This window comes from Anolis carolinensis, chromosome 1 (assembly GCF_035594765.1).
Source record: "Anolis carolinensis isolate JA03-04 chromosome 1, rAnoCar3.1.pri, whole genome shotgun sequence".
Classification (NCBI taxonomy): domain Eukaryota; kingdom Metazoa; phylum Chordata; class Lepidosauria; order Squamata; family Dactyloidae; genus Anolis; species Anolis carolinensis.
The window spans coordinates 78,767,108-78,792,345 of record NC_085841.1 but is presented as its reverse complement, the minus strand read 5'-3'; the positions used below and the strand labels follow the sequence as shown (position 1 = coordinate 78,792,345).

Sequence of the window (25,238 nt, the reverse complement as noted above, 5' to 3'; positions counted from 1 at the left end):
GCAACAAGCAGAGTTGCATGTGACTCTTAAAAGAAATGGTAATCACATGTCTGCCTTCTTTGAACAATAATCTAAATAACTACTCACAACTAAATTCACAATCCCATAAAGGGAAATATTTCAGTGATGTTTGACTTTGCATATGTAATTTTTTTTTTCTAAATGTGTGTTTTCAAATCTCAAAAAGTATACAAAAATTTGTGTGTTCTAAAATAAAATCTTGTGGGGGATAATACGTACAGTATCTGCAAAATAACATTTGTTTGTTAAGCAGCTGTTCAATATATTGGTATGTGATAAAAATGTATATGGACAAATTGACAAGCACTTTAAAATAATATTGCTGCACTGTATATTGATTGTTGCAGTTGTTTTTGTGTGCCTTGAACTAACTCAGAAGTAATGGTGACCCTATGATAATGGGGGGGGGGGGGGGGGTGGCAAGATTTATTCAGAGGAAGCAAGCAACTTTTTAAGTGGAGGGCCGGTTCATGGTTCCTCAGACTTTTGAGGGGCCGAATTATCATTTGAAAAAAAATACAAATAAATTCCTTTTGCACACTGCACATGTCTTATTTGTAGTGCAAAAAACCCAGCAACAATAAAAGAACAATACAATATTTAAAAATGAAAACAATTTTAACCAACATAAACCTATCCGTATTTCAATGGGAAGTGTGGGCCTGCTTCTGGCCAATGAGATAGTCAAGTTAATTAGGACTGTTGTATGCCTTCAAGACATTTCAGACTTTGGGCAAACCTAAGTCTAAAACTGAGAGTGGGGGGCAGGTAAGTGACCTTGGAGGGCCGCATCCGGCCCCCGGGCCTTAGTTTGGGGACCCCTGATTTACACAAATCTGCTAGCAACAAAATGCAGTGTTTATAGTCGACTCTGCAGAAGGTACTTCAGCTGTAGTTCATAAAAAAATCAGCCTGTTTAGCAAGCCTTGCAAATAATGGTTCATTATTACTAAATGTTTGATTTTATACCTATTCATAGAATCATAGGATCATATAATCATAGAATAGTAGAGTTGGAAGAGACCTCATGGGCCATCCAGTCCAACCCCCCGCTAAGAAGCAGGAAATCGCATTCAAAGCACCCCCGACAGATGGCCATCCAGCCTCTGCTTAAAAGCCTCCAAAGAAGGAACCTCCACCACAGTCCGGGGGAGAGAGTTCTTCTGCAGAACAGCTCTCACAGTGAGGAAGTTCTTCCTGATGTTCAGGTGGAATCTCCTTTCCTGTAGTTTGAAGCCATTGTTCCGCGTCCTAGTCTGCAGGGCAGCATTCTATATACTTGAGATTGCATAAAACTTTCTTGGGTGGAAAGGGGTCACAAAATTTCTTAGGCAGAAAGAGGTTGCAAATGGGAAAAGTTAAAAGGCCACTTGTGTAAGGATTCAAAATGTAATCTCCTAGGTTCATTTAAATCCTTCTACTGTGCTAGCTCTCAACACCAAAACCAGTGTAAGACTATGATTTTTATTATGAAGTCCCTTGGCTTTTAAGATACTCCTTTTTGCTGGATTTAGCTGGTGCCTTGATTCCAATGAGTTGATTTGTTTTATTTACCATACTTTTATTTCTCATTTTTATATTCAGTCACATCTGTGATAAGATGGCTTCAGGGGGTTTCTAGCTGTTGGTGAACAAGCCTCATTCCTGTTATGTGTTAGGAATGCCAATGTGGATTTTTTAAAAAGTCACTAATGATATTCAGTCATAATTCATAAATATCCAGGCTTTGTTTATGGCTCTTAGATTTTACAGAAGTGTCTGTAATGAACATAACAGCACATGTGTTGAATACTTGCATGTTGAAGCAGTGGTGTTTTGGACTATCTGAATTCTTCTGTGCAAGAAAGCATTGATATATCGTCTTGTTTTTCCAGGATAATATCAACATTGATGAAGCTGCTCGGTTTTTGGTGGAAAACATCCTTGCAAACCTCAAAGCCTTTCCCAATGAGGAGAATGATGTGGGAAAACTGAAGCTGGACTCAGATACTCTGAAGGCAGAGAGTAAATTTCAGTGCTGTTAATTACATTTTTATCTTGCGTTGACACACTATGTGAGAGCCCAGCAAGGTTCTTGCTCTTCTTGTTGGACAGCTGCTATGGTGCTTCATCGTGACAATCCTTTGGTGGTATTGTTTTATTTTGAGTTGGTGACACTTCAGGGTGTTTACACTTTTTTCTTGTCAAGCAAGACTTTAAAATTGCCTTGTACATCAAGTCTGTGTTATGAACTATGTAGCACAGTCTGAAAGCTTGTGTCCAGCAAAAAGGCTATTATTTGTGGAGAAAAGTCAGTAGGAAAGACTGTCCCATATTTTACCCTTCACAGTGCAGTTTCAGTATAGAAATTATCATCCTGAGTGGAAGAGTTCATTTTGATAAGCACTGTTTTTGTTGTTGCTTATTTCTCTTTTAATTTACCTTTCTTTTTGCCTCTTTTCTGCTTCTTTCAAAACCCTGTTCAATAACGGAATACCAACAAAATGTCTTTGTGAGACACCTGGCAACCCACATAAGCCTTTCTAGGATTGATATTAAGTAATGGAAGCTACTCCCTATTTTACAGTGCCTTTTAAACTTTGTAAGAGTCAGTTGCTTGGAAAATAAGAACATGAACTTTTATACCAAGTCAATCTGTTAAGAGTATTAGGAAAGTCCATCTGGCATATGAGTAACAATCCATATCTGATTCTCACATTTTGACAATGGAAATAGTGAACACTTTAATATTTCTGTATACATCAAGCAATACCATATACCCCATTAAATGGTAAAGACAAGCTGCCTTTTTTCACATAAATACAATCATTGCTCAAAAAGTTCTAACATTGTTGGTTCAAAGCTAACTAATGGCCTTAATTAAACTATCTCATTGTTTTATGAAACCAAACTGCAATGCAAAATATTCTGGGCCTTTCCTATAATTCATCAATTGTGGTGTTGGTAAAGTCCTTTTCTTAATTATGGTGCTTCTGGAAGACGTGTATCTTGCCACTTTTTAGTACAGCACTTCAGAGTTGATAAGGGTATCACATTTTTATTCACCACCAGAACAATATTGAAATATCATTCTGGGTTTATTGTTAGAAGCCTTAAGGTTGTAAAAATATGAAATATGAATATAAAACTATGAAAATGATGTGCAGTATGTATTTTGGAAAAAAAAATCTATGGATTGTTTCTGATGGTTTTTGTAGAGGTATGGAGGAAACGCTTCTGAGAAATACCTTCATTCACCTCGTGATGTTGTTATACCTGTTTTAGTAAAGTTTTATGTCCTCTTCACGTTATACTAGTTTGTCATAGTTTGTCAGCTGCTACATATCTTGAAATATGTTGGCCCAAATTTCTACAGATTTAAACTCAGTATCAGATAGATTTTATGTGCCTCGTAATAGGTATAATGTCATTCAAGTGTATGTGTTCTTTTTTAAAAAAAGTGTAAAGATCTAGAGATTTTATATGACACATTTTGGCACTTCGTCACTTAAAAAGAAATTCCAAAGACCACATGTTATTGTGCTAGTTTTTTATTCCAGGCCTTCACTACCTTTGTTAAAGTTCCAAAAAAATCCAGCACTTTTTAATTGAGATTTGCCAAATTTCTACCATTCTCGTTTACCTTTTTATTTAAATATTAAGTATTAAATGCCACTGGAACACATTAAGTGGAAACTACATTGAACTCAAGTAACTCCTGGTGTTTTTGTTTTTGTTTTAAATAAAAATCAAACTCTGTGCTTTATAAAAGAAAATAAATATAGACACTGTGAAAAGACAGAAAATGTGTAGTCTAATTTTAATTCAGAAAAAATGCACACACCCTTCAACTTAATATTTGAAAATTAAATGTAGTCATTACAGGAATATGAAGAGGCTTCCTACATAAAGAGATCTTCATTGAGTTTCCAGTGAACTACTTAAGACAACAGATCTCAAGGCAGTGAATATCTGTATCTACGTACATTACAGCCTCATATATTGCCAAATGAAGCAAGGAACATCACATTGATACTTGGCTAACTGATGCTACATCAATTTACAAGAAAAATGAGATTTTCCACATTTGTCAATACATTCTGTTTTCAGTAGAAAGTATAAATCTATCTTAAGACAACGATTGCCTCTCTAACTCTCCTCATATTGTTAACTTTTGTTGACTATAAACTACTGTTTATTTTTTTCCAACTGAAAGTCCTCGAAATCTAAACAAGTTTGTCAATTGAGAGTGTCATGTGTTTTCTGATAACAATGATATAATCACCTGATTATTTTAAGAATTTTCTGATAACCACCTGATAGTTTTAAGAATTTTAAAATACTTGAGCATTCAGAAGTTCAGTATCCTAATGGGTAGAGTTATGAAAATAGTATTAATGGTCATTGAAAGGAAGATTACTTTGTCCCCAAGACTGGGGCTATTGTGCTTGCTCAAAATCAGTTTCTATTAATGGACTCTTCTATGTGGCTACAGAGGATTTGTTCAAAGTAGTGTTACATGAGACAATTAAATTTACAGTATACAGTACTGCCCTTAATTAGCACCTGGCTTTGTCTGTCTGTGGTGTAAAAAGGATTAAGTAGCAGCATTCAATTTAATCTAAATTTCCGTTTTAAAATAATTTCCTTCTACTTGCAGTTTAACTTAAACTGTGTTTCCAATGATCGGTGAAGTTCAAACAGCAGAGCCATTGGTAGCATACAATGAGAGGTTTAATGATCTGCACAGCTTTTTGTCCTTTCATGTCACTGCTGGGGAAAAATGAAAGCAACGTCAGCCCCGTTGTCTGTATACTTTTTAATTTCAAAACCACTAACTTGACTCAGCAGAAGTGACTTGAAACATTGATATCTTGGTCACAGAAGGACCATATCAAACACATCGGGTATGCACACCTCTGTGTATACCAGAAGTAAATCTCTGGGAGGTTAAGGGACCACATGAAAATTTGGAGCTTTATCCTCCATTGCATTCCTACTGAAAGGGGGCACTTTAGTTTTCAAAAAGGTTCTCTCCTGAGAAAGAATTGATAAGAAGGAAAAGCGGAAAAAGAAGAAAGAGAAAAAGAAAAGAATATATTTTTTTAAAAAAACAGACAAAATATAGGATTAACTTCCCATGGATATTCCTCTTTGTTGTGTTCTCTAATTTTGTTGTATCGCTATTCCCTCTTCATATCTCATTTTCTATGTTTTACTTCAATAGATAATTTCTTCTAACCAATTCATTTTTTCTTTAATAAAATGGATAATTAAAAACCAATCTGTTTTATTTTTTGCTGTATATCTTGAATAATTGCCTCTGTTAGTATGTCCATTTTCATTATATCAATCACTTTTAGTATCCATTGTTCCGTTGTTGGTAAATCATTTAATTTCCGTTTTGGGGCATATGTTATTCTGGCCGCTGTTGTTAAATAATGGAGTAATTTATCCTCATTTTTCTCTATTTTGAAGTCTATAATTCCAAGTAGAAAGTACTCAGGTTTAAATTGAAAACAAATATTTAATATTTTTATTATATATTTCCTTCCAGTATTTTTTACTTTCTTACATGAACACCACATATAGTAAAATGTCCCAGTACTCTCTTCACACTTCCAACATTTGTCTGCAGTATTTTGATAATATTTTGAAAGTTCTTGAGGTGTTGTTAAATACTATTGGTACATCATCTTGTATTAGTTTTCCCTTCAAGTCGTATGAATATGTATATTTTAATTTTTTATTCCATTTTTTCCCACTCTTCCAGTCTTATTGTTTGCCCTATATTTGCTGCCCATTTGACCATGCAATCCTTAATTTGCTCTTCTTCTGTTGACCAGTCCAGGAGCTTTTTATATATTTTTGTAATTATTTCTTTTCTGTAGGTAAAGGGAAAGGGTAAAGGTTTTCCCCTGACATTAAGTCTAGTCATGTCCGACTTTGGGGGTTGGTACTCAACTCCATTTCTATGGCAAAAAGCTGGCGTTGTCCGTAGATTCCTCCAAGAGCATGTGGCTAGCATGGCTGCATGGAGGGCCGATACTTTCCCACTAGAGCGGTACCTATTTATCTACTCACATTTGCTTTTCTTTAACTGCTAGGTTGACAGAAGCTGGGGCTAATAGCAGGAGCCCACCCTGCTTCCCGGATTCGATCTGCCAACTTTTCGGTCAGCAAGTTCAGCAGCTCAGTGGTTTAATCCGCTGTGACACTGGGAGCTCCTTTTTTTTTTTCTGTAGCCAATTTTTTTCACATAATGACCCTATCTCTTAATGACATTTTGGAACAAATATTCTTTTGAATTAAAATGCACAACTGTAGAGAACCACACTTTATCCCATCAACAAGAGCTATGCTTCATACTATGGATGTTTTCCCTGATCAGGACCCTGCATATTTTGGCATGACCTTGCTGCAACAGCCCTCATTCTACACCACCACAATCCTTCATATCTGACAATCCTTTATTCTGGCATAGAAGCAGGGCCACAATCTTTAGTGATGGTTCCAACTGAATAACATTGTCTAGTACCCATTGCTGGCCGCCACCTCCCCACAACAAAGCCATCTCTTGTTAGCCATGGGCGAAACCTATCAATAGCCCCTTATTGTGCCATGGTCCTAGGACTTACCTGTGCCATGATCCCTTTGCTGCTTCTGTGCTGCCATCACAGCAAAGAAAGATGCCATGGAGGTGGGATTGTCATCCTCCCTTTCTTGCTTCCAATCATTACAGATAAAAAGATTATTTTTAAAAAATGCATTCTTTGGGTCAGTGGTAATACAAATGGTGCCTTTGTGTAATAAAATCCATGCGGTTCAGGAGCCATGAAAAAAAGGTTTGTTTCAATTTGGTAATTATGGTGTCAATAAATACTTTTCTCTAATTTTGATAATACTTTTAAAATTATCCAGTTTACGGCCCTATCAGTTTCCTGAACAAATTGTAACTATTTCATTATGAATATCTTGATGCTATAAACATCAGGTACAGAAAACAATACTATCGTTTTTTCTGACATTTTGAACTGCAAAAGTAGGGATTGGGCTAATTTTCTTAAGCCAGTTCAATGATATTAATAATTTTTAAAACATGCAATTAAAAATAATTTTAAAAGCATATAGATAGGATCCCACGTAGTAACAATTAACAAAAGGTAAGAGGTCAGCACATACACTAAAATTATTATTACTGAATTTGTTAATGCAAAGATATGAAACCATCATAACTGAGCAGATGGAATTATGTTGTCAAAGGCTTTCATGGCCAGAATCACTGGGTTGCTGTGAGTTTCCCGGGCTGTATGGCCATGTTCAAGAAGCATTCTCTCCTGACGTTTCACCCACATCTTTGGCAGGCATGGAAACTAGGCAAGGGAGGTTTATATATCTGTGGAAGGTCCAGGGTGGGAGAAAGAACTCTTGTCTGTTGGAGGCAGGTGTGAAGGTTGTAATTGGCCACCTTCATTAGCCTTGAATGGCCTTGCAGCTTTAAAGCCTGGTTAATTCCTGCCTGGGGGAATATTTTGTTGGAAGTTGTTAGCAGGCCCTGATTGTTTCTTCCATACAGCCCAGAAAACTCATAGCTATCCAGATGGAGGTACACAGCTTCTTGAAAAGAAAAAAAAAGTGCTTTAGAATAGAGAACAGGGGTTTGCAACTAAATCCGTCACTTTAAAAAAAATTAAGAGAAGTGGCATGTAGATGGAATCAATGCAGTTTTGACACCACTGCATGGATGCGATACTATGGGATCCTGGGAGTTATAGTTTGCTGAGGCACCAGCTCTCTTTGGCAGAGCAGGCTGAATGCTTTCCAAAACTACAAATCCCAGGATCCCAGAACACTGAGCTATGTTAGATAAAAGTAGTGTCAAGCTGGATTCTACAGTGTGGATGCCATGGCTACTTGGCACAGAATGGCTATTCTCTCTTCCCTTGTTGTCATGCCTCTGATGAAAGAAGTCAGTGCAGGGTTGCTGTGAGTTTTCCATGTTCCAGAAGCATTCTCTCCTGACGTTTCGCCTGCATCTATGGCAGGAATCCTCAGAGGTTGTGAAGTCTGTTGGAATCTAGGTGGGGTTTATATATCTGTGGAAAGTCCAGGCTTGTCTGTCTGAGGCAAATATGAATGTAGCAATTGGCCAGCTTGATTAGCATTGGATGGCCTTGCAAAGTCAAGGACTGGCTGCTTACTGCCTGGGGAAATCCTTTGTTGGGAGGTGTTAGCTGGCCCTGATTGTTTTCTGTCTGGAATTACCCTGTTTTCTAAGTGCTGTTGTTTATTTACTGTCCTGATTTTAGAGGTTTTTTAAATAATGGTAGCCAGATTTTGTTCATTTTTTATCGTTTCCTCCTTTCTGTTGAAATTGTCCACATGCTTGTGGATTTCAATGACTTCCCTGCGTAGTCTGACATGGTGGTTGTTAGAGTGGTCCAACATTTCTGTGTTCTCAAATAATATGCTTCCTTCCCTTGTTATCATGCCTCTGATGAAAGAAGTCGGTGCAATTCTACTAAAGTAACCTTTCATAGCTCTACTTATCGGAAGTGCTTTCCTGATGGCACTCTAAACTCTTCTATCTCTACGGTCACGCGGAGTGTCGCCTAGCAACGGGGCAAACGCTGAGGAGCCGGAAGAGGCGCGAAGCCCATCCTGTGAGGACGCAGCCGCGATGTCCAAGTTCGGCAAGAGGAAAGACGTGCTGCGGCCCAACAATATCCTCCAGGGAGGCCTCCTGACTAAAGAGTAAGGGTTTGTTAAACCGCTAATGGACTTTCTTGGCCTCCTTTCCGCTTCCCACCTCTTCCCACTTGGCGGAAACAAAGGAAGTCACACTGCAAGGGAAGACGAAGAAGCACCATCACAGAACTGATTGCAGGCTATAGGCCCCATCTAAACTTCCATATAAACTGGATTATATGGTCAGTGTAGACCAGGCATAAGCAAACTTGGGCCTTCCAGGTGTTTTGGACTTCAACTCTCACCATTCCTAACAGTCTCAGGCCCTTTCTTTTTCTCCCTCAGCCGCTTAAGCCTGAGGCTATTAGGAATGGTGAGAGATGAAGTCCAAAACACCTGGAGGGCCCAGGTTGCCCATGCCTCATCTAATGCAGCTCAGCGTTCGTAAACTGCTTTATATAAGACTACACTGATCATACAATGCAGTTTTAGGCAGCATTATGTGGTAATGTAGACACTAGGTAAAGGTAAAGGTTTCCCCTGACGTTAAGTCCAGTCATGTCTGACTCTGGAGGTTGGTGCTCATCTCCATTTCTAAGCCAAAGAGCCGGCGTTGTCCGTAGACACCTCCAAGGTCATGTGGCCAGCATGACTGCATGGAGCGCCGTCATTTTCGGATTTCCCGCCGAAGCGGAACCTATTGATCTACTCACATTGGCATGTTTTCGAACTGCTAGGTTGGCAGAAGCTGGAGCTAACAGCGACCGCTCACGCCGCTCCCGGGTTTTGAACCTGGGACCTTTCGGTCTGGTAGTTCAGCTCAGTGCTTTAACACACTTCGCCACCGGGGCTCCCTTAGGGTAGACACTAGATGACTATAATAAGCATGCACAATCTTGCCTCATTTCCCACCCATTTCCAATCAATACTTAATATGCCTGTTTTCCATTGCTTTCGAGTTTTGTTGTTAACTCAACTTAAAACACTGTAAACAGGGTTCCCAAGCATTGCCCTTTCATGCCTTTGAGACTTCCAACTTCCAAAACCCCTGGCCGCTGGACACGGCTTCTGGGAGTTAATATCTAAAACAGTGTGGTTCAACCTGCAGCCTGTGGGCCGCCCGCAGCCCACCAATTAATTTTTGTTTTGCCCTTGCCTTTCTTACTGGAAAAATATTTTAATTATGTAAAATATTAATATTTTAATTATGTACATTGAATATAATTATGTACGTAATTCCTTTTCTTTCTGGAATGTCTCTGGTCCTCACATTCCTATACTAAAGTTTGAGTGGCCCTTGGGTTACTAAAGGTTGGACCACACTGATCTAAAACAACTGAAGAATCACTGCATCAGATTCTATCTGATTTTGGAAGCTAAATAGGGTCGGCCCTGGTTAGTCCTGGTTAGATTTCCAGATGCTGTAGGTTGTATTTAATGTAGGCAAGGCAACCTTGCGAAGAAAATCCCATGAAAGCGCTTTGAAATTAATGGGTTGACAGGACTTGTTGACACATACACATGAATGAAAGACGGCCAACATCTCAGGGGTCCATAATAATAATAATAATAATAATAATAATAATAATAATAATAACTTTATTTATATCCCGCCACCATTTCCCCAACGGGGACTCGGGGCGGCTTACATGGGGCCATGCCCAAAACAATACAATGTAAACAGCATATAAAAAAACTGCACAGCACAGTACAATAAGCAATACAGTAAATAATATCCATTACAAAATAAAACAAGGAGACAATGAAAACAAGGGCAGACCACATGAACATTAAGTTAAAACTCGGGGTGAAAAAGACCTAAAAAATAAAAAAACCACAGCGAACAGGGTCATAAGGGAGTGGGGTATTCTGGAGGATAGATATTAGAGGGAGCAACGGAAAAGAAATATAAAATGGTTACTCTCCAAAAGCGCAGCGAAAGAGCCATGTTTTCAAGTCTTTCTTGAAGGCTGCTAGTGTGGTGGCTTGCCTAATCTTGGCGGGCAGAGAATTCCACAATCAGGGGTCCATCTACACCAGTCGTTCTCAACCAGTGAGTCCTCAGATATTTTGGCCTTCAACTCCTAGAAATCCTAACAGCAGGTAAACAGGCTGGGATTTCTGGAAATTGTAGGCCAAAACACCTGGGGACCTTCAGGTTGAGAACCACTGATCTACACTGTTAAATTAATGTGTTGTCGAAGGCTTTCATGGCCTGGATCACAGGGTTGTTGTATGTATTCCGAGCTGTATGACCATGTTCTAGAAGTAGTCTCTCCTGACGTTTTGCCCACATCTATGGCAGGCATCCCCAGAGGTTGTGAGGCATGGAGAAACTAGGCAAGGAAGGTTAATATATATCTGTGGAGAGTCCAGGGTGTGAGAAGAGTTCTTTGTCAGTTGGAAGCCAGCGTGAATGCTGCAGATAATAATAATAATAATAATAATAATAATAATAATAATAATAATAATAATAATATGTTCCGTGCCGTGCCGAAAGATCTCAGCCGGCATTTGGAAACAATAGACATTGCCAAAATCACGATCTGCCAACTGCAAAAAGCCACCCTGCTGGGATCTGCACGCATCATCCGAAAATACATCACACAGTCCTAGACACTTGGGAAGTGTTCGACTTGTGATTTTGTGAAACGAAACCCATCATATCTATCTTTTTGCTGTGTCATACAACGTCGTTGTGTCAATAATAATAATATGTTTATTTATATCCCGCCTTCATCTCCCCCAAAGGGGACTCGGGGCAGCTTACAGCCAAATCAGATACAAAATAATGATAAAATAAAATATGAAACATCAAAGAACAATAACAAAAACCAATAATAATATATACACAGCAACTGAAAAAACACAACGCGGTATTAAAACATCGAATAAAAAACAATGAGGTTGCAATAGTGGATAAGCAAGGTGCACATTATGAGTTACAAATTTTTAAATAGATAAAGTGCAATAGATTCATTTAAGGTCACATTGGGTAGGGGGGAGCCCTGAATTAATATCACCTTAATCACCTTAATTAGCATTGGAAAGGTTTGTCTCTTGCCTGGGGGGCATCCTTTGTTCAGAATCATTAGCCGTCCCTGGAGCTCCTCTGCCTTCAGAGTGTTGCTTCCCATCTACTGTTCTGATTTTTGAGTTTTTTTAATACTGGTAGCCAAACTTTGTTCATTTTCATGGTTTCCTCCTGTCTATTGAAGTTGTCCACATGCTTGTGAATTTCAGTGGCTTCTCTGTGTAGTCTGACATGATAGTTGTTGGAGTGGTCAAGCATTTCTGTGTTCTCAAATAATATACTGTGTCCAGGTTGGTTCATCAAGTGCTCTGCACTACAGTGGAATTAAACATAGAACTATTCAAATAAATACTGTAGCTAAAATTACCAGACACCTTTTAAAATACATAAAACACTATACAGCACTCCCATGATTTGGTCATAAAACCTTTCTTCTTTAAAAGTCTGCCTGAAAAAAACATTTTCAGCCTATTGCCAGAAGGACACCAGGAAGTTAGCTAATCTGGCTTCCCTTGGCAAGGAGTTCTAGAGTCGAGAGTTAATTAATCTGATCACAGGTCTTGGGACCAGCCACTTTTCAAAGACAGCCCCATGTAGACTGTGTTACAGTAATCTAAAAAGGATGTACTAAATAAGGCATGTACTGCCATGGCACAACTTTTCAATGTTCAAAGGCACTCCCAGCCACTGTAGAAACCTCCAGGTGCCACACCGGGTTCAGAAATATCTCCAAACTGCGAACCTGTTTCTTCAGTGTAACTTGATCTAGCACAAACTGAACCACTGTTCCCTGGTCTGCCTTCTGACTGACCAGGAGTAACTCTGTCTTATTTGAATTGAGTTTCATCCAGTAAACTACTGATTAGAGACACTGGCTTAGGACCAGGACAGCTTCCTTGGTTCTAGGTGGAAAGGAGTAATAAAGCTGAACATCAGTTGCGTACAGGTGGCACTGCACTTCAACAACTCTGGATGACCTCTCCCAGCGGTTTCATATAGATGTTAAATAGCATATGGGTTAAGATCGAGCCCTGAGGGACCCCACAGGCCAATGGAGTCCCTCCCCCTCTTTGGGTTTGCTTCTCCACGAAGGAACGGAGCCACTGTTAAGACAACGCTTTCAAGTCCCATCTCAGCAAGGTGGCCCAGAAGAATATTGTAATTGATGGTATCAAAAGCCTCCTCCCTCTTCCCTATTGTAAGACACGGCCCTACAAGGGCCAGAAAAATAGTACAGGTCAATAACTGGCTCAGAAAATGGTGTCAGGAGGAATGATTTGGCTTTTTCGACCAACACAACAAGGACCAAGTACTGAGAGCACAATAATCCCAAATAAACAGCTCAGGGGAAGGTCCCGGGCGTTTACATGTCTTTACACTAATGCACAGAGCATGTGAAATAAACAAGATGAACCCCCAACGTTTAGCACAACACCACATTTCTGATGTCATAGGCATAACTGAAACCTAGTGGGATGACTCCCATCACTGGAATGTAGCCATTGAGTGCTATAACCTCTTTCACAGAAACAGAACAAAGGGGAGACGAGGGGAAGTAGCCTTATATGTCAAAACCGTTATGTTGCAGAAGAGATGCAAGACTGCAATCCGGGAAACAAGCTTGAAAGCATCTGGATAAGAATCAAGGGAACCAGGACTCAAAAAGATCTCATCCTGTGTGTCTACTGCAGACCTCCGAGCCATGATAAAGAACTCGATGAAGTCTTCTGTCAGCAGTTGAGCAAACAGGCACAAAGAAGAGATATAGTAGTCATGGGCAATTTCAACTATCCTAATTTCTGCTGGAAAACAAACTCGGCCAAGAGTAAAAAGTCCAACAAATTCCTCTCTTGCCTTGCTGACAATTTTATGGTCTAGAAGGTAGAAGGGGATCGACTATTCTCTATCTCATCCTAACAAACATGGAGGGCCTGATCAATGCAGTTGAAGTGGTTGGATCTTTAGGGGCAAGCGACCATGTGCTCTTGCAGTTTGCGATACAAAGAAAGGCCAAAACTAAGACAAGTCAAACCCGCATTCTGGACTTTAAGAGAGCTGACTTCCAAAAAATGAAGGAAATACTGAGCGGCATTCCATGGACACCAATACAAGTGCAAACAGTGCCAACAAAGAAAAAAAAATAGACAAGTGCAAAGAGGCCAGAATGGATGTCCAGAGAACTTGTAACTGGGCTAAGACTAAAAAGAGATGCACAAGAAGTGGAAAAGAGGAAAAATCACCAAAGAAGAATTCAAACGAATAACCAACTCCTGTAGGAAAAAGGTTCGCAAGGCTAAAGCACAAAATGAGCTCAGGCTTGCCAGAGACATTAAAAACAATACAGAAGTGCTTCTTTGCTTACATTGGTAGGAAAAGGAAGAGCAAGGAGGCGAGGAGAAGATGGGGTAATGCTGACGGGATAGGGAAAAGGCAGAACTATTTAATGCATTCTTTGCTTCAGTCTTCTCACAAAAAGAAAGCCATCCTCAACCTCAGCAACATGGAGTGGACAAAGGATTAGGGGAAATCCAATCCCAAATAGAGAAACAAGTTGTCCGGGAACACCTGGCTGCTCTAAATGAATTCAAGTCTCCAGGGCCAGTTGAACTACATCCAAGAGTATTGAAGAAAATAGCGGAAGTTATTTTGGAACCACTGGCAATAATGTTTGAAAGTTCGTGGAGAACAGGAGAAGTCCCAGCAGATTGGAGGATGGCAACGGTGGTCCCTATCTTGAAGAATGGAAAAAAGGATGACCCGGTCAGCCCCACGTTGGTACCAGGCAAGATTCTGGAAAAGATTGCTAAGGAAGTGGTCTGCAAACACTTAAAAAGGAATGCGGTCATTGCTAATAGTCAACACGGATTTATCAAAAACAAGTCATGCCAGACTAATCTCATCTCTTTTTTTTGGTGGAGTTGCGAGCTGGGTAGATACAGGGAATACTGTAGATGTAGCATATCTGGATTTCAGTAAGGCCTTTGACAAGGTCCCTTATGACCTTCTGGCAAACAAACTAGTCAAATGTGGGCTAGGAAAATCTACGGTTAGTGGATCTGTAATGGATTAAGTGAACAAATCTAAAGGGTGATTCTTCCCAATGCTTCCTCTTCATCCTGGAAAGAAGTGACGAGTGGAGTGCCGCAGGGTTTCTTCCTGGGCCCAGTTCTGTTTAACATCTTTATTAATGACTTAGATGAAGGATTAGAAGGCATGGTCATCAAGTTTGCAGACAACACCAAACTGGGAGGGATAGCTAACACTTCAGAAGACAGGAGCAGAATTCAAAACGATCTTAACAGATTAGAGAGATGGGCCGAAACTAACAAAATGAAGTCCAATGTGATGTGGTGGCAAAAAAAGCTAATGAGATTTTGGCCTGCATAAATAGAAGTCTAGTATCTAGATCCAGGGAACTCTTGCTAACCCTCTATTCTGCCTTGGTCAGACCATACCTGAAATACTGTGTCCAATTCTGGGCACCGCAATTAAAGGGAGATGTTGACAAGCTGGAATGTCCAGAGGAGGGCGACTAAAATGATCAAGGGTCTGGAGAACAAGTCCTATGAGGAGAGGCTTAAAGAGCTGGTCATGTTTAGCCTGCAGAAGAGAAGGCTGAGAGGAGACATGATAGCCATGTATAACTATGTGAGGGGAAGTCATAGGAAGGAGGGTGCAAGCGTGTTTTCTTCTCCCCTGGAGACTAGGACATGGAGCAATTTAAACTACAGGAAAGGACATTCCACCTGAACATTAGGAAGAACTTCCTCACTGTGAGAGCTGCTTGGCATGGAACTCCCTGCCCTGGAGTGTGGTAGAGGCTCCTTCTTTGGAGGCTTTTAAGCAGAGGCTGGATGGCCATCTGCCGGGGGTGCTTTGAATGTGATTTCCTGCTTCTTGGCAGGACTGGACTGGATGGCCTATAAGGTCTCTTCCAACTCTATGTTTCTAGGTCCAGTAGAAACAGGGACACGCTCTCCCTGTCCAGTTCCCCATCTAGGTAATCCATCAAGGTGACCAAGGCTATCTCTGTCCCATAACTAGATCTGAAACCAAATTGAAATGGATCTAGATAATCTGTGACATTCAGAAAGCCCCTGTATTTGACTGGCCAACAGACATTCCAGAAGATTTCTCTGAAATGGAAGATTGGAGACTAGTCTATAGTTGTCAAGGACAGTAAGATCTGGGGAAGGTTTCTTTAAGAAAAGGTCTTACCACTGCCCGCTTCAGGCATGCTGGGATTTTGCCTTGATGCAAAGAGACATTGATCACTTCCCTTACCCACTCCACCAGTCCCCTTTTGATTGGTGAGTGGGACCTTTTCCATCCAGGTTTGGCTTCATTTGTTTGGGATATTTTATACCACTCCTCTTATAGCCGTGATCTCGCACCCAGTGACTATAATCTGTTCTGCCTGGGTGGAAAACGCTTTTCAGATGACAATGAGGTGAAAATCGAAGTGACAAATTAGCTGAAAAAGGTAGAGGGAGATTCTATGACACAAATGACAAAATGTATTGAACTGAATGGTGATTATGTGGAAAAAAAATACTGTGATACTTACGCTATAATCCGTGTACATTTTACTAAAATATATTCATTATTTGTATTTTTAAAAAATCTTGTAACCTTACTTTCCGGATAACCCTCTTAGATGCAATAAAACAAAAATAAATGAGAAAGTCTCCATGTTTCAGTTCACATGAAGCAGAACCTGGAAACGTTATACTTTTGACTACATCTCCCAGATTTCCACAGCCATCATGGTGTGTGGGAAAAAACTTTTACTTAACTTTCTATGGACTTCCAAGCAATAGATCTCTGACAACAGTTGGAAATAGATTACTAAGCTGTATGGATTGTTCTTGCAACATAATTTTTCAATCCTACAGCATCACATTCTGGAACTGCACATTCTCCTGTATATATAGCTTGCATAATTGCATTCTGATATGCTCTTCTTCACATTTTGCATGCACCCTATGAGAGATATAGTACTAATATAAATGCAGCAGCTTGTTTGGACCTATGTTCTACCTTTGATTTGGTGAGATTTGAATTTTCACCACCTTCAGAGCGATATCTAAAAATATGTTCAATACACTGTTTTCTAGGGACTTCTGGATCAGCATTTATGACAAGCTATTTTTTAAAAAATAAGTCTGGATTCCTCTGAGACTTAATTAGTCCATTCAGGAATAGCTTGACTCTATAGCTTTGGTGTTTATTCAGAGTCACATGACTGTCTCAATCTCTACTGTTAATGGAGTTTGCCAGTTCCTTTTTCCATTTCTTTCATGCCTCATCTCTTTTAAGGCTAATTGGAATTGAGTATTTTGCTATATCAGAAAGTTGTCTAATCCATTTCTTGGATTTTGAATACGTATCTCTTTTTATGCAAAAGAAATCTTGTTTGAAAAACTATCCATGTGGTCAGGGTGTGTTTATGGACAGTCTTCTTAGAAAATGACCCATGCTGCTGTTTTCTAGTAGCACAGAAACTTAATCTTATAAATAACAATCTTACAGCTTGATGTGAGTCAGTCAAATCAGTGCATGGGTGGTAAGAACCTAAGAACCCAAGAGGAATTCCAAAGAGTAGCTCAGGTAGAGCCAAAGAGCCATCAGTTCCACAATCTGATCCATCCATATGTGTTAGGCCAAGATAATGATAGTCTCGTCCCCACCCCATTTTTGGAAAATGCAACATTGCCTTTGGCCATTGTGTGTCTTTAGTTGCTAGTGATGCCATGGTCTTCTGAGCATTTTCCAGAAGTTATCACAACATACACATATGAGTGTATGTGTGATGTAATATTTAGAATGCTTGGCTACTCAGTATTATTTCAGTGGACATGATCTTCACTGCACGACAGCTGCAAGAAAAATGCAGGGAACAAAATCAACCTCTGTACATGGCATTCATTGACCTTACAAAAGCATTCGACACAGTGAATCGCAGCGCTTTCTGGACCATCCTCCAAAAAATCGGGTGCCCTGACAAATTTTGAACATCCTGCGGCTCCTCCATGCTGTCTTGGACAGCAACGGGTCCCAAAGTGACTCATTTGAATCAGGTGTCAAGCAGGGATGTGTTATTGCTCCAAGTTTATTTTCCATCTTCATTGCGTGATACTTCACCTTGTTGATGGGAAGCTTCCCACCGGAGTGGAAATCATTTATCGGACAGATGGCAAGCTATTTAACATCAGCAGACTGAGAGCCAAAACCAAGGTCACCACAAAATCTGTTATAGAACTCCAATATGCCGATGACAACGTAGTCTGTGCGCACTCTGATGAAGACCTACAATCCAGTCTAAACACCTTCGCAGAAGCATACGAGAAGCTCGGCCTCTCATTGAACATTGAGAAAACCAAAGTGCTCTTCCAACAGGCATCAGCTAACCCCTCTGCAAAGTCAGGAATACAACTTAATGGTGTAACATTAGAAAATTTTGACCATTTCCGCTATCTTGGCAGCCACCTCTCCACAAAAGTCAACATCGGCACTGAAATACAACACCGCCTGAGCTCTGTGAGTGCAGCGTTTTTCAGAATGAAGCAGAGAGTGTTTAATGATCGGAACATCCGTAGAGATACCAAGGTGCTTGTTTACAAAGCCATTGTCCTCCCAACCCTGCTCTACGCCTACGAAACGTGGAACGTCTACAGATGTCACACTCAACTCCTGGAGTGTTTCCATCAGCGCTGTCTCAGAAAATTCCTGCAAATCTCTTGGGAAGACAGGCGGACAAATGTCAGCGTGCTTGAGGAAGCAAAGACCACCAGCATTGAAGCGATGCTCGTACACCATAAACTCTGCTGGATTGGCCACGTTGTCCGAATGCCCGTTCACTGTCTCCAAAAGCAGCTACTCTACTCCCAACTCAAGAACAGGAAACGTAATGTTAGTGGGCAGGAAAAGAGATTTAAAGATGGGCTTAAAGCCAACCTTAAAAACTGTGGCATAGACACTGAGAACTGGGAAGCCCTGGCCCTTGAGCGCTCTAATTGGAGGTCAGCTGTGACCAGCAGTGCTACGGAGTTCGAAGAGGCACAAATGGAGGGCTTAAGGGAGAAACGTGCCAAGAGGAAGGCCCATCAAGCCAATCCTGACCGGGACTGCCTTCCACCTGGAAACCGATGTCCTCACTGTGGTAGAACATGCAGATCAAGAATAATAATAATAATAATAATAATAATAATAATAATAATAATAATAATAATAATAGTAATAATAATAGTAACTTTATTTTTATACGCCGCCTCATCTCTCCGAAGGGACTCAGGGTGGCTTACATGGGGCCTTGCCCGATAAAACAATCAAATATTAAAACACAGCAATAAAACAGTTATCCAATAAAAACATCAATTACAGTAAAAACAATTGTTAAAATCAACATAAAACATACAATATTAACACTGGAGACTAATTCATAGAATAGGCCTCTTCAGCCACCTACGGACACACCCCCACGACACCAGAGATGGAAAACTATCGTCCTCGAACTACGAGGGACCGCCTAAGTAAGTATGTGTGATATAATATATAGAATGCTTGGCTACTCAATGTTATTTCAGTGTCCAATTGCAGTAGCATGTGTGCAGTAAACAATGTAAAAAACACTGCTTGAGCTGGGAAAGAATAAAATTCCATTCTAACCAATCCTACTCCAACTGTGGGTGCATGCCTACAGCAGACAAGATAAACATCAGCAGCCTTCAGCATTACTAAGCCTGCAGAAACAGCAAAACAGAAAAGAGGCAGCCAATAAACCTGACTTACTGGTTGGGTAGCCCTGGCACATTGAGCATATAAGTTTGTCACCAGAATAGAAACCATAAGAAAAATAGCAGCCTGGTGGAAGAAAAAAACATTATTTTGGAAACAACCTTCAAAATGTTTTTGTTTACTTATGCAGGATTTACCTGAACTGGTTCTTTCATTTCACCTGACTATGTGGTTAGATTTGAATAAAAAAATGTTGGAACACATTGAACTTCTCATCTTTTTGTGGTGCAGCAACTTATTATTCTTTCTGTGTTCTTTTGTGTGTCTGCTACCTACATTTATGAAGCAATGCCGAGAAAATATCAACTTTGTTAACAGTCATGTACAGGCAAATTGCAGCTGAGAAAAAAAGTTCTCAGTATTCTGGAAACTTTGTTTAAGAAAAAAAGTTAATCACAGTACATGTTGTTAGGTCTATGGGGTGAATAACTACAGTGCATATGTGTAGGTTTAACAACAATATTTCATAAGCTTCCATCTCATTTGTCAATAAGCAAAACAACTTTATATGAGTTTCTTCTTCCTTTGTCCTTTAAACATAACTTCTCAGGAATATCCGTCCTTCATTTCAACTTTCTCGCGAGGATAACCTTGCAGTCTCTGTCAGTTGTAAATTCCCTCTGCTGCTGGACATTAATCTATCAAGCGAAATTAGAAAATTCCAAGCTAATAAGAGAAAATGGCATTTCCCCATCAGCCGCAATGGCAAGCATATAGAACTGTTGTTAAATACATCGTAAGGCCCATAATCTTTTGTACACAGTACATGGGCAATCCAAGCATCTTACCTAAAAATAGAAAATAAACACAACAGGGCTCATGCTACTGACATTAACTGAGATACGCCTCTATAGTCAGCCCTCCATTTTCACTGGACTTAGGGGCACACGGCTCCTGTGAAAGTAACAAACTCAGAATAAAAGATTGCTACTTATTTTACCTGAGAGAACACATCTCTAGGAATCTCTAGGTCCTATAGCATGACTCAATTTCTCCCAGAGAGGGATTATTTCTGTGGTCAGAATGAAGAACCAGAATTCGCCAGACATTGATCATAGAGTCATGCTATAGGACCTAGATATTCCTGCCAGAGAGGGATTCCTTCTAGGAACCCCTAGGTTCTTCATTATGTGGTCAGCTATTGCCAGAACTTGACTATAGATTCACACTGGAGGGCCTAGAAAGTCCTAAAGAGAGCATTTTAATCAAATGCACAAATAACCAAATCCAGAAAAGTCAAATCCACAAATAATCAAATGTACAGTCCTTTCCATAAAAAGTATTTTGTTTCGCTGCAAGGTAGCGGAAGACCAGCCAACAGTTAAGTGCTGATCTACCCTTTCTGAAGCCCCACCTGCCAAAAATGTAATTACATGTGACTGACCATGCCATTTGTCACTTTCAAGTTCATCAGACAGCAGCTTCCAGGCCCAGTTTCTTTCATACCAGTTAGATTGCATTGCTCCCTTCTATTATGAAAAAGAAAAAGAAATAATTCAACCAAGAATCCAATGACATTAACTATTTCTACATTGTTTTACTGATTGATGCAAACTATGTTATTTGATGTCTGCCTGTAATATCATTGCGTTTTTGGAGTTGTATGAAGTTTTTATAAAACACTAGTTGAAAGAATGTCATGTCAGACAGTATATCTCTCTTTTACTTCAGCAACCACCAGCTAAGCCTTCTGACCTCAGCTGTCAGAAAATATTTAAGTTTTAGCTTCTGCTGACTGTAGATAACAAAACCAAGAGGTTGATGGCAGTTTGTTCCCATCTATTAAGAGACATCCCTATCTATAAATACACATTTCAGGAAATTTTTCCCCTTTGCCAAAAAAGGCAGTTCTTCTCTCCTGGTTGGTTGATCTTTGCTTTTATGTAAATTATTGAGGAGCTAAAAATTCAGTTCTATATATGTAGTTCATTTATGCCAGGTAGATGTGCATAAACCTGCCCGTTCCTTGCGATCATCCGGAGAGGCCCTGTTATTACCATTGCCTATATCCCAGGCTCGCCTTGTAAGTACAAGGGAGAGGGCCTTCTCTGCTGTGGCCCCCCGATTGTGGAACTCACTTCCCACTGAAATAAGGCAAGCTCCCACTCTGTTAGCTTTTAGGAGAGAATTAAAAACATGGCTCTTCCATTGTGCTTTCGGTGAGTAATGTCTGTCATATATCTCCGTATTACTCCCCTCCGAACTTCTATCCTCTAGATTACCCCTTCCAAATGTCCCTGCCCATAGTGGAGTACTTCTCTGTCCCTCTCACTCCGGGTTTTATCTTTGTGTTCAAGCGGCCTGCCCTTGATTTATTGTTTTTTTTTTCTTTTTTGATTTCTTGATGTTCTGTTTATTATTATTTATTGTATTTTAAATGGTGTTATGATATGTTGTTCTTATATTTTATTATGTTGTATTGCTCTGGGCATGGCCCCATGTTAGCCGCCCCGAGTCCCCATTGGGGAGATGGTGGCGGGGTATAAATAAAGTTTTATTATTATTATTATTATTATTATTATAGGATTGCAGCCTAAATCTGTTTTCTAGACTGGAGGTTTTTGGATGGTTTCTTGCTTTTAAAAATAGGAAACATGGTGAAAAATAGGGAGATGTTCGATTCTGGCCACAGGGGGAGCAGCCGCTTCATCATCCACTGTGACGGCACTTCCTCATTCCAACGGTGGCTGGATGATTTTTATGGAGTCGTAAATTAGTTAAATTAGCCCACCCACTTTATAATGGTACCTTAATTTCCTACTTGATAGATGCAACTATCTTTCGGGTTGCTAGGTCACCAACGAACAGGGGCTATTTTTTATTTTTAATTGTTGGGTGCTCACCAGAGTCGAGTGGCAGCCACCGAGAAGGCCCACTCTCTTGTTCCCACCAACTGAGCTTGAGATGGAAGTGGGACTGAGAAAAAGGTATCTCTTGAAGATCTTGGGGCCTGAGCAGGTTCATACAAGGAGATGTGGTCAACCAAATGGCCTGGACCAGATCCATCTAGGACTTTAAAGGTCATAATCAGCACTTTGAATTGTGCTCAGAAACAGACTGGCAGCCAGTCGAGCTGCTGCTACAGGGGGGTTGTCAGCTCCCTGTAGCCCGCCCCAGTGAGCAACCTGGCTGCAGCTCTTTGGACCGGATGAAGTTTTTGAGCACTCTATAGAGGCAGTCCCACATAGAGTGTGTTACAGTAATCCAGACATGATGTAACTAAGGCATTGACCACCATGGCCAAATCTGGCTTCTCAAGGAATGGGCACAATTTTAATTGTGTAAAGGTCCTCCTGGCCACAGCCGATACCTACAGGTTCAATGCCGAATCTCGGAAGACCTCTAAGCTGCAGCACTTTCAGGAGAAGTGTAACCCCATCCAGCACAGGCTGGATCCTTATTCCCTGGTCTGCCTTCCAACTGAGCAAGAGCACCTCTGTCTTGTTCGGATTAAGTTTCAATTTGTTTGCCCTCTGTCATGATGATAGACAGCTAGGAAGGGCAAGGATCTAGAATACATGTGGTAGCTTCACCTCTCCAAGGATCCTGTCCACATCCTCAGACTACACAAATTGAAAGGTATCCATCAACACTGGATAAACAGGAGCCAAAGTTACAGTTTTGCAGAGATAATTGAGATTTTCCATCTTCTGCTTCCAGTTAGATAGTCTGTTTGTAATTTTTGCAAGTTTACATTTTATTACTTTATCCATTTAATTTATACATCACGTATATATTCTGTAAAAGATAGAAGAGATACAGACACATCTACCATTCTACCAGAGACATAGAATTTAAGAGAGGTGTGATGCAAACTGTGACAAAAATTCTGTAGAAACCAATTCCTTAGAATCATAGAACCATAGAGTTGGAAGAGACCTCATGGGCCATCCAGTCCAACCCTCCTCCAAGAAGCAGGAAATCTCATTCAAAGCACCCCTTGTATCCATTTGGAATGGTTTCCTGAGGAAAATTAGCATTTTCAGCCATATTCTGAAATTAAGGGCTGATTCCTGTTAATTTTTGGCATAATTTTCGTTTATTCTTGTACAACTGTTAGATTAAGGGTGCATCTATACACTGTAAAATTAATGCAGTTTGACTTTAACATAAATGGCTCAGTGCTGGGGAGTTGCACTTTGGTGAAGTACCTGCAATATTGCACAGGGAAGACATAAAATTTTAAATTCTAGGATTCTATAGCATTGAGCCAAAGCAGTTAAAGTGGTGTCTAAACTATTAATTCTACAGTGTAAAAACAGTCTTAGCATGGCTGTCTGAAATGTGAGCAGTTTTCCAGAACTGTGTTTTGCCAGGAGAAGGCAGTATAAAGTGATTCCTGAGCAATTTCTGTGATTTGTGGCTTCACTTCCATCTAGTCTTGTGCACCTATGACTTTAGTGTCCTTGGTTTCTTGAAAAGTTGGCATTCCTGGCCCAAATCTAGCATAGAAACACAAGCTAAACTAATGCTTCTTTAGACCAGTTTGGAATAGATTCCTATTGTTCTATTCTTCTTAAGGATTTTAAAAAAGAAATTTTGTAGACCTGCATTCTCATAGTGCTACTGATAACTATTCATGACTTCGGAGTAAATTAATTATAAGAAAATATGATGCTAATGATGCTAATATCACTGAAAATAGCAGAGATACCAGTCTGCCATGGCACATGAAGTAAAGCATTCCTTTTCACTTTTACAGATGCTATTTATAGAATCATAGAATAGTAGAGTTGGAAGAGACCTCATGGGCCATCTAGTCCAACCCCCTGCCAAGAAGCAGGAAATCGCATTCAAAGCACCTGTTCAACAGGGACAAATGCAAGATACTTCACTTCGGCAGAAAAAATGGAAATCAAAGATACAGAATGGGGGACGCCTGGCTTGACAGCAGTGTGTGCGAAAAAGATCTTGGAGTCCTCGTGGACAACAAGTTAAACATGAGCCTACAATGTGATGCGGCAGCTAAAAAAGCCAATGGGATTTTGGCCTGCATCAATAGGGGAATAACGTCTAGATCCAGGGAAGTCATGCTCCCCCTCTATTCTGCCTTGGTCAGACCACACCTGGAATACTGTGTCCAGTTTTGGGCACCGCAGATGAAGGGAGATGCTGACAAGCTGGAAAGCGTCCAGAGGAGGGCAACTAAAATGATTAAGGGTCTGGAGAACAAGCCCTATGAGGAGAGGCTTAAAGAGCTGGGCATGTTTAGCCTGCAGAAGAGAAGGCTGAGAGGAGACATGATAGCCATGTACAAATATGTGAGGGGAAGTCATAGGGAGGAGGGAGCAAGCTTATTTTCTGCTGCCCTGCAGACTAGGACACGGAACAATGGCTTCAAACTACAGGAAAGGAGATTCCACCTGAACATCAGGAAGAACTTCCTCACTGTGAGGGCTGTTCGGCAGTGGAACTCTCTCCCCCGGGCCGTGGTGGAGGCTCCTTCTTTGGAGGCTTTTAAGCAGAGGCTGGATGGCCATCTGTCGGGGGTGCTTTGAATGCGATTTCCTGCTTCTTAGCGGGGGGTTGGACTAGATGGCCCTTGAGGTCTCTTCCAACTCTACTATTCTATGATTCTATGATTCTACACCCCCGACAGATGGCCATCCAGCCTCTGTTTAAAAGCCTCCAAAGAAGGAGCCTCCACCACAGTCTGGGGGAGAGAGTTCCACTGCCGAACAGCCCTCACAGTGAGGAAGTTCTTCCTGATGTTCAGGTG

General features: G+C 40.4%; 2 protein-coding genes across 9 annotated transcripts in view; both read left to right on the top strand.

The window, feature by feature from the left end:
* The window catches only part of rab32 (RAB32, member RAS oncogene family), a 36,870-nt gene extending 31,586 nt beyond the window's left edge, over positions 1-5,284 (top strand). Inside the window, exon 3 of the mRNA XM_003215750.4 lies at positions 1,896-5,284. Coding sequence (XP_003215798.2) covers positions 1,896-2,045 — 150 coding nt within the window. The 3' untranslated portion in view covers positions 2,046-5,284. The remainder of the gene's footprint in view (positions 1-1,895) is intronic.
* Positions 5,285-8,585: 3,301 nt separating this feature from the next.
* The window catches only part of adgb (androglobin), a 111,593-nt gene continuing 94,940 nt past the window's right edge, over positions 8,586-25,238 (top strand). For 6 of the 8 annotated variants that reach the window (XM_062977688.1, XM_062977671.1, XM_008122981.3 and 3 more), the window contains exon 1: positions 8,588-8,754. In XM_062977688.1, the coding sequence (XP_062833758.1) occupies positions 8,681-8,754 (74 nt within the window). In that variant the 5' untranslated portion in view covers positions 8,588-8,680. Of the gene's footprint in view, positions 8,755-25,238 lie in introns of all 8 variants that reach the window. The other 2 variants (XM_062977691.1, XM_062977689.1) reach the window with 2 other exon arrangements.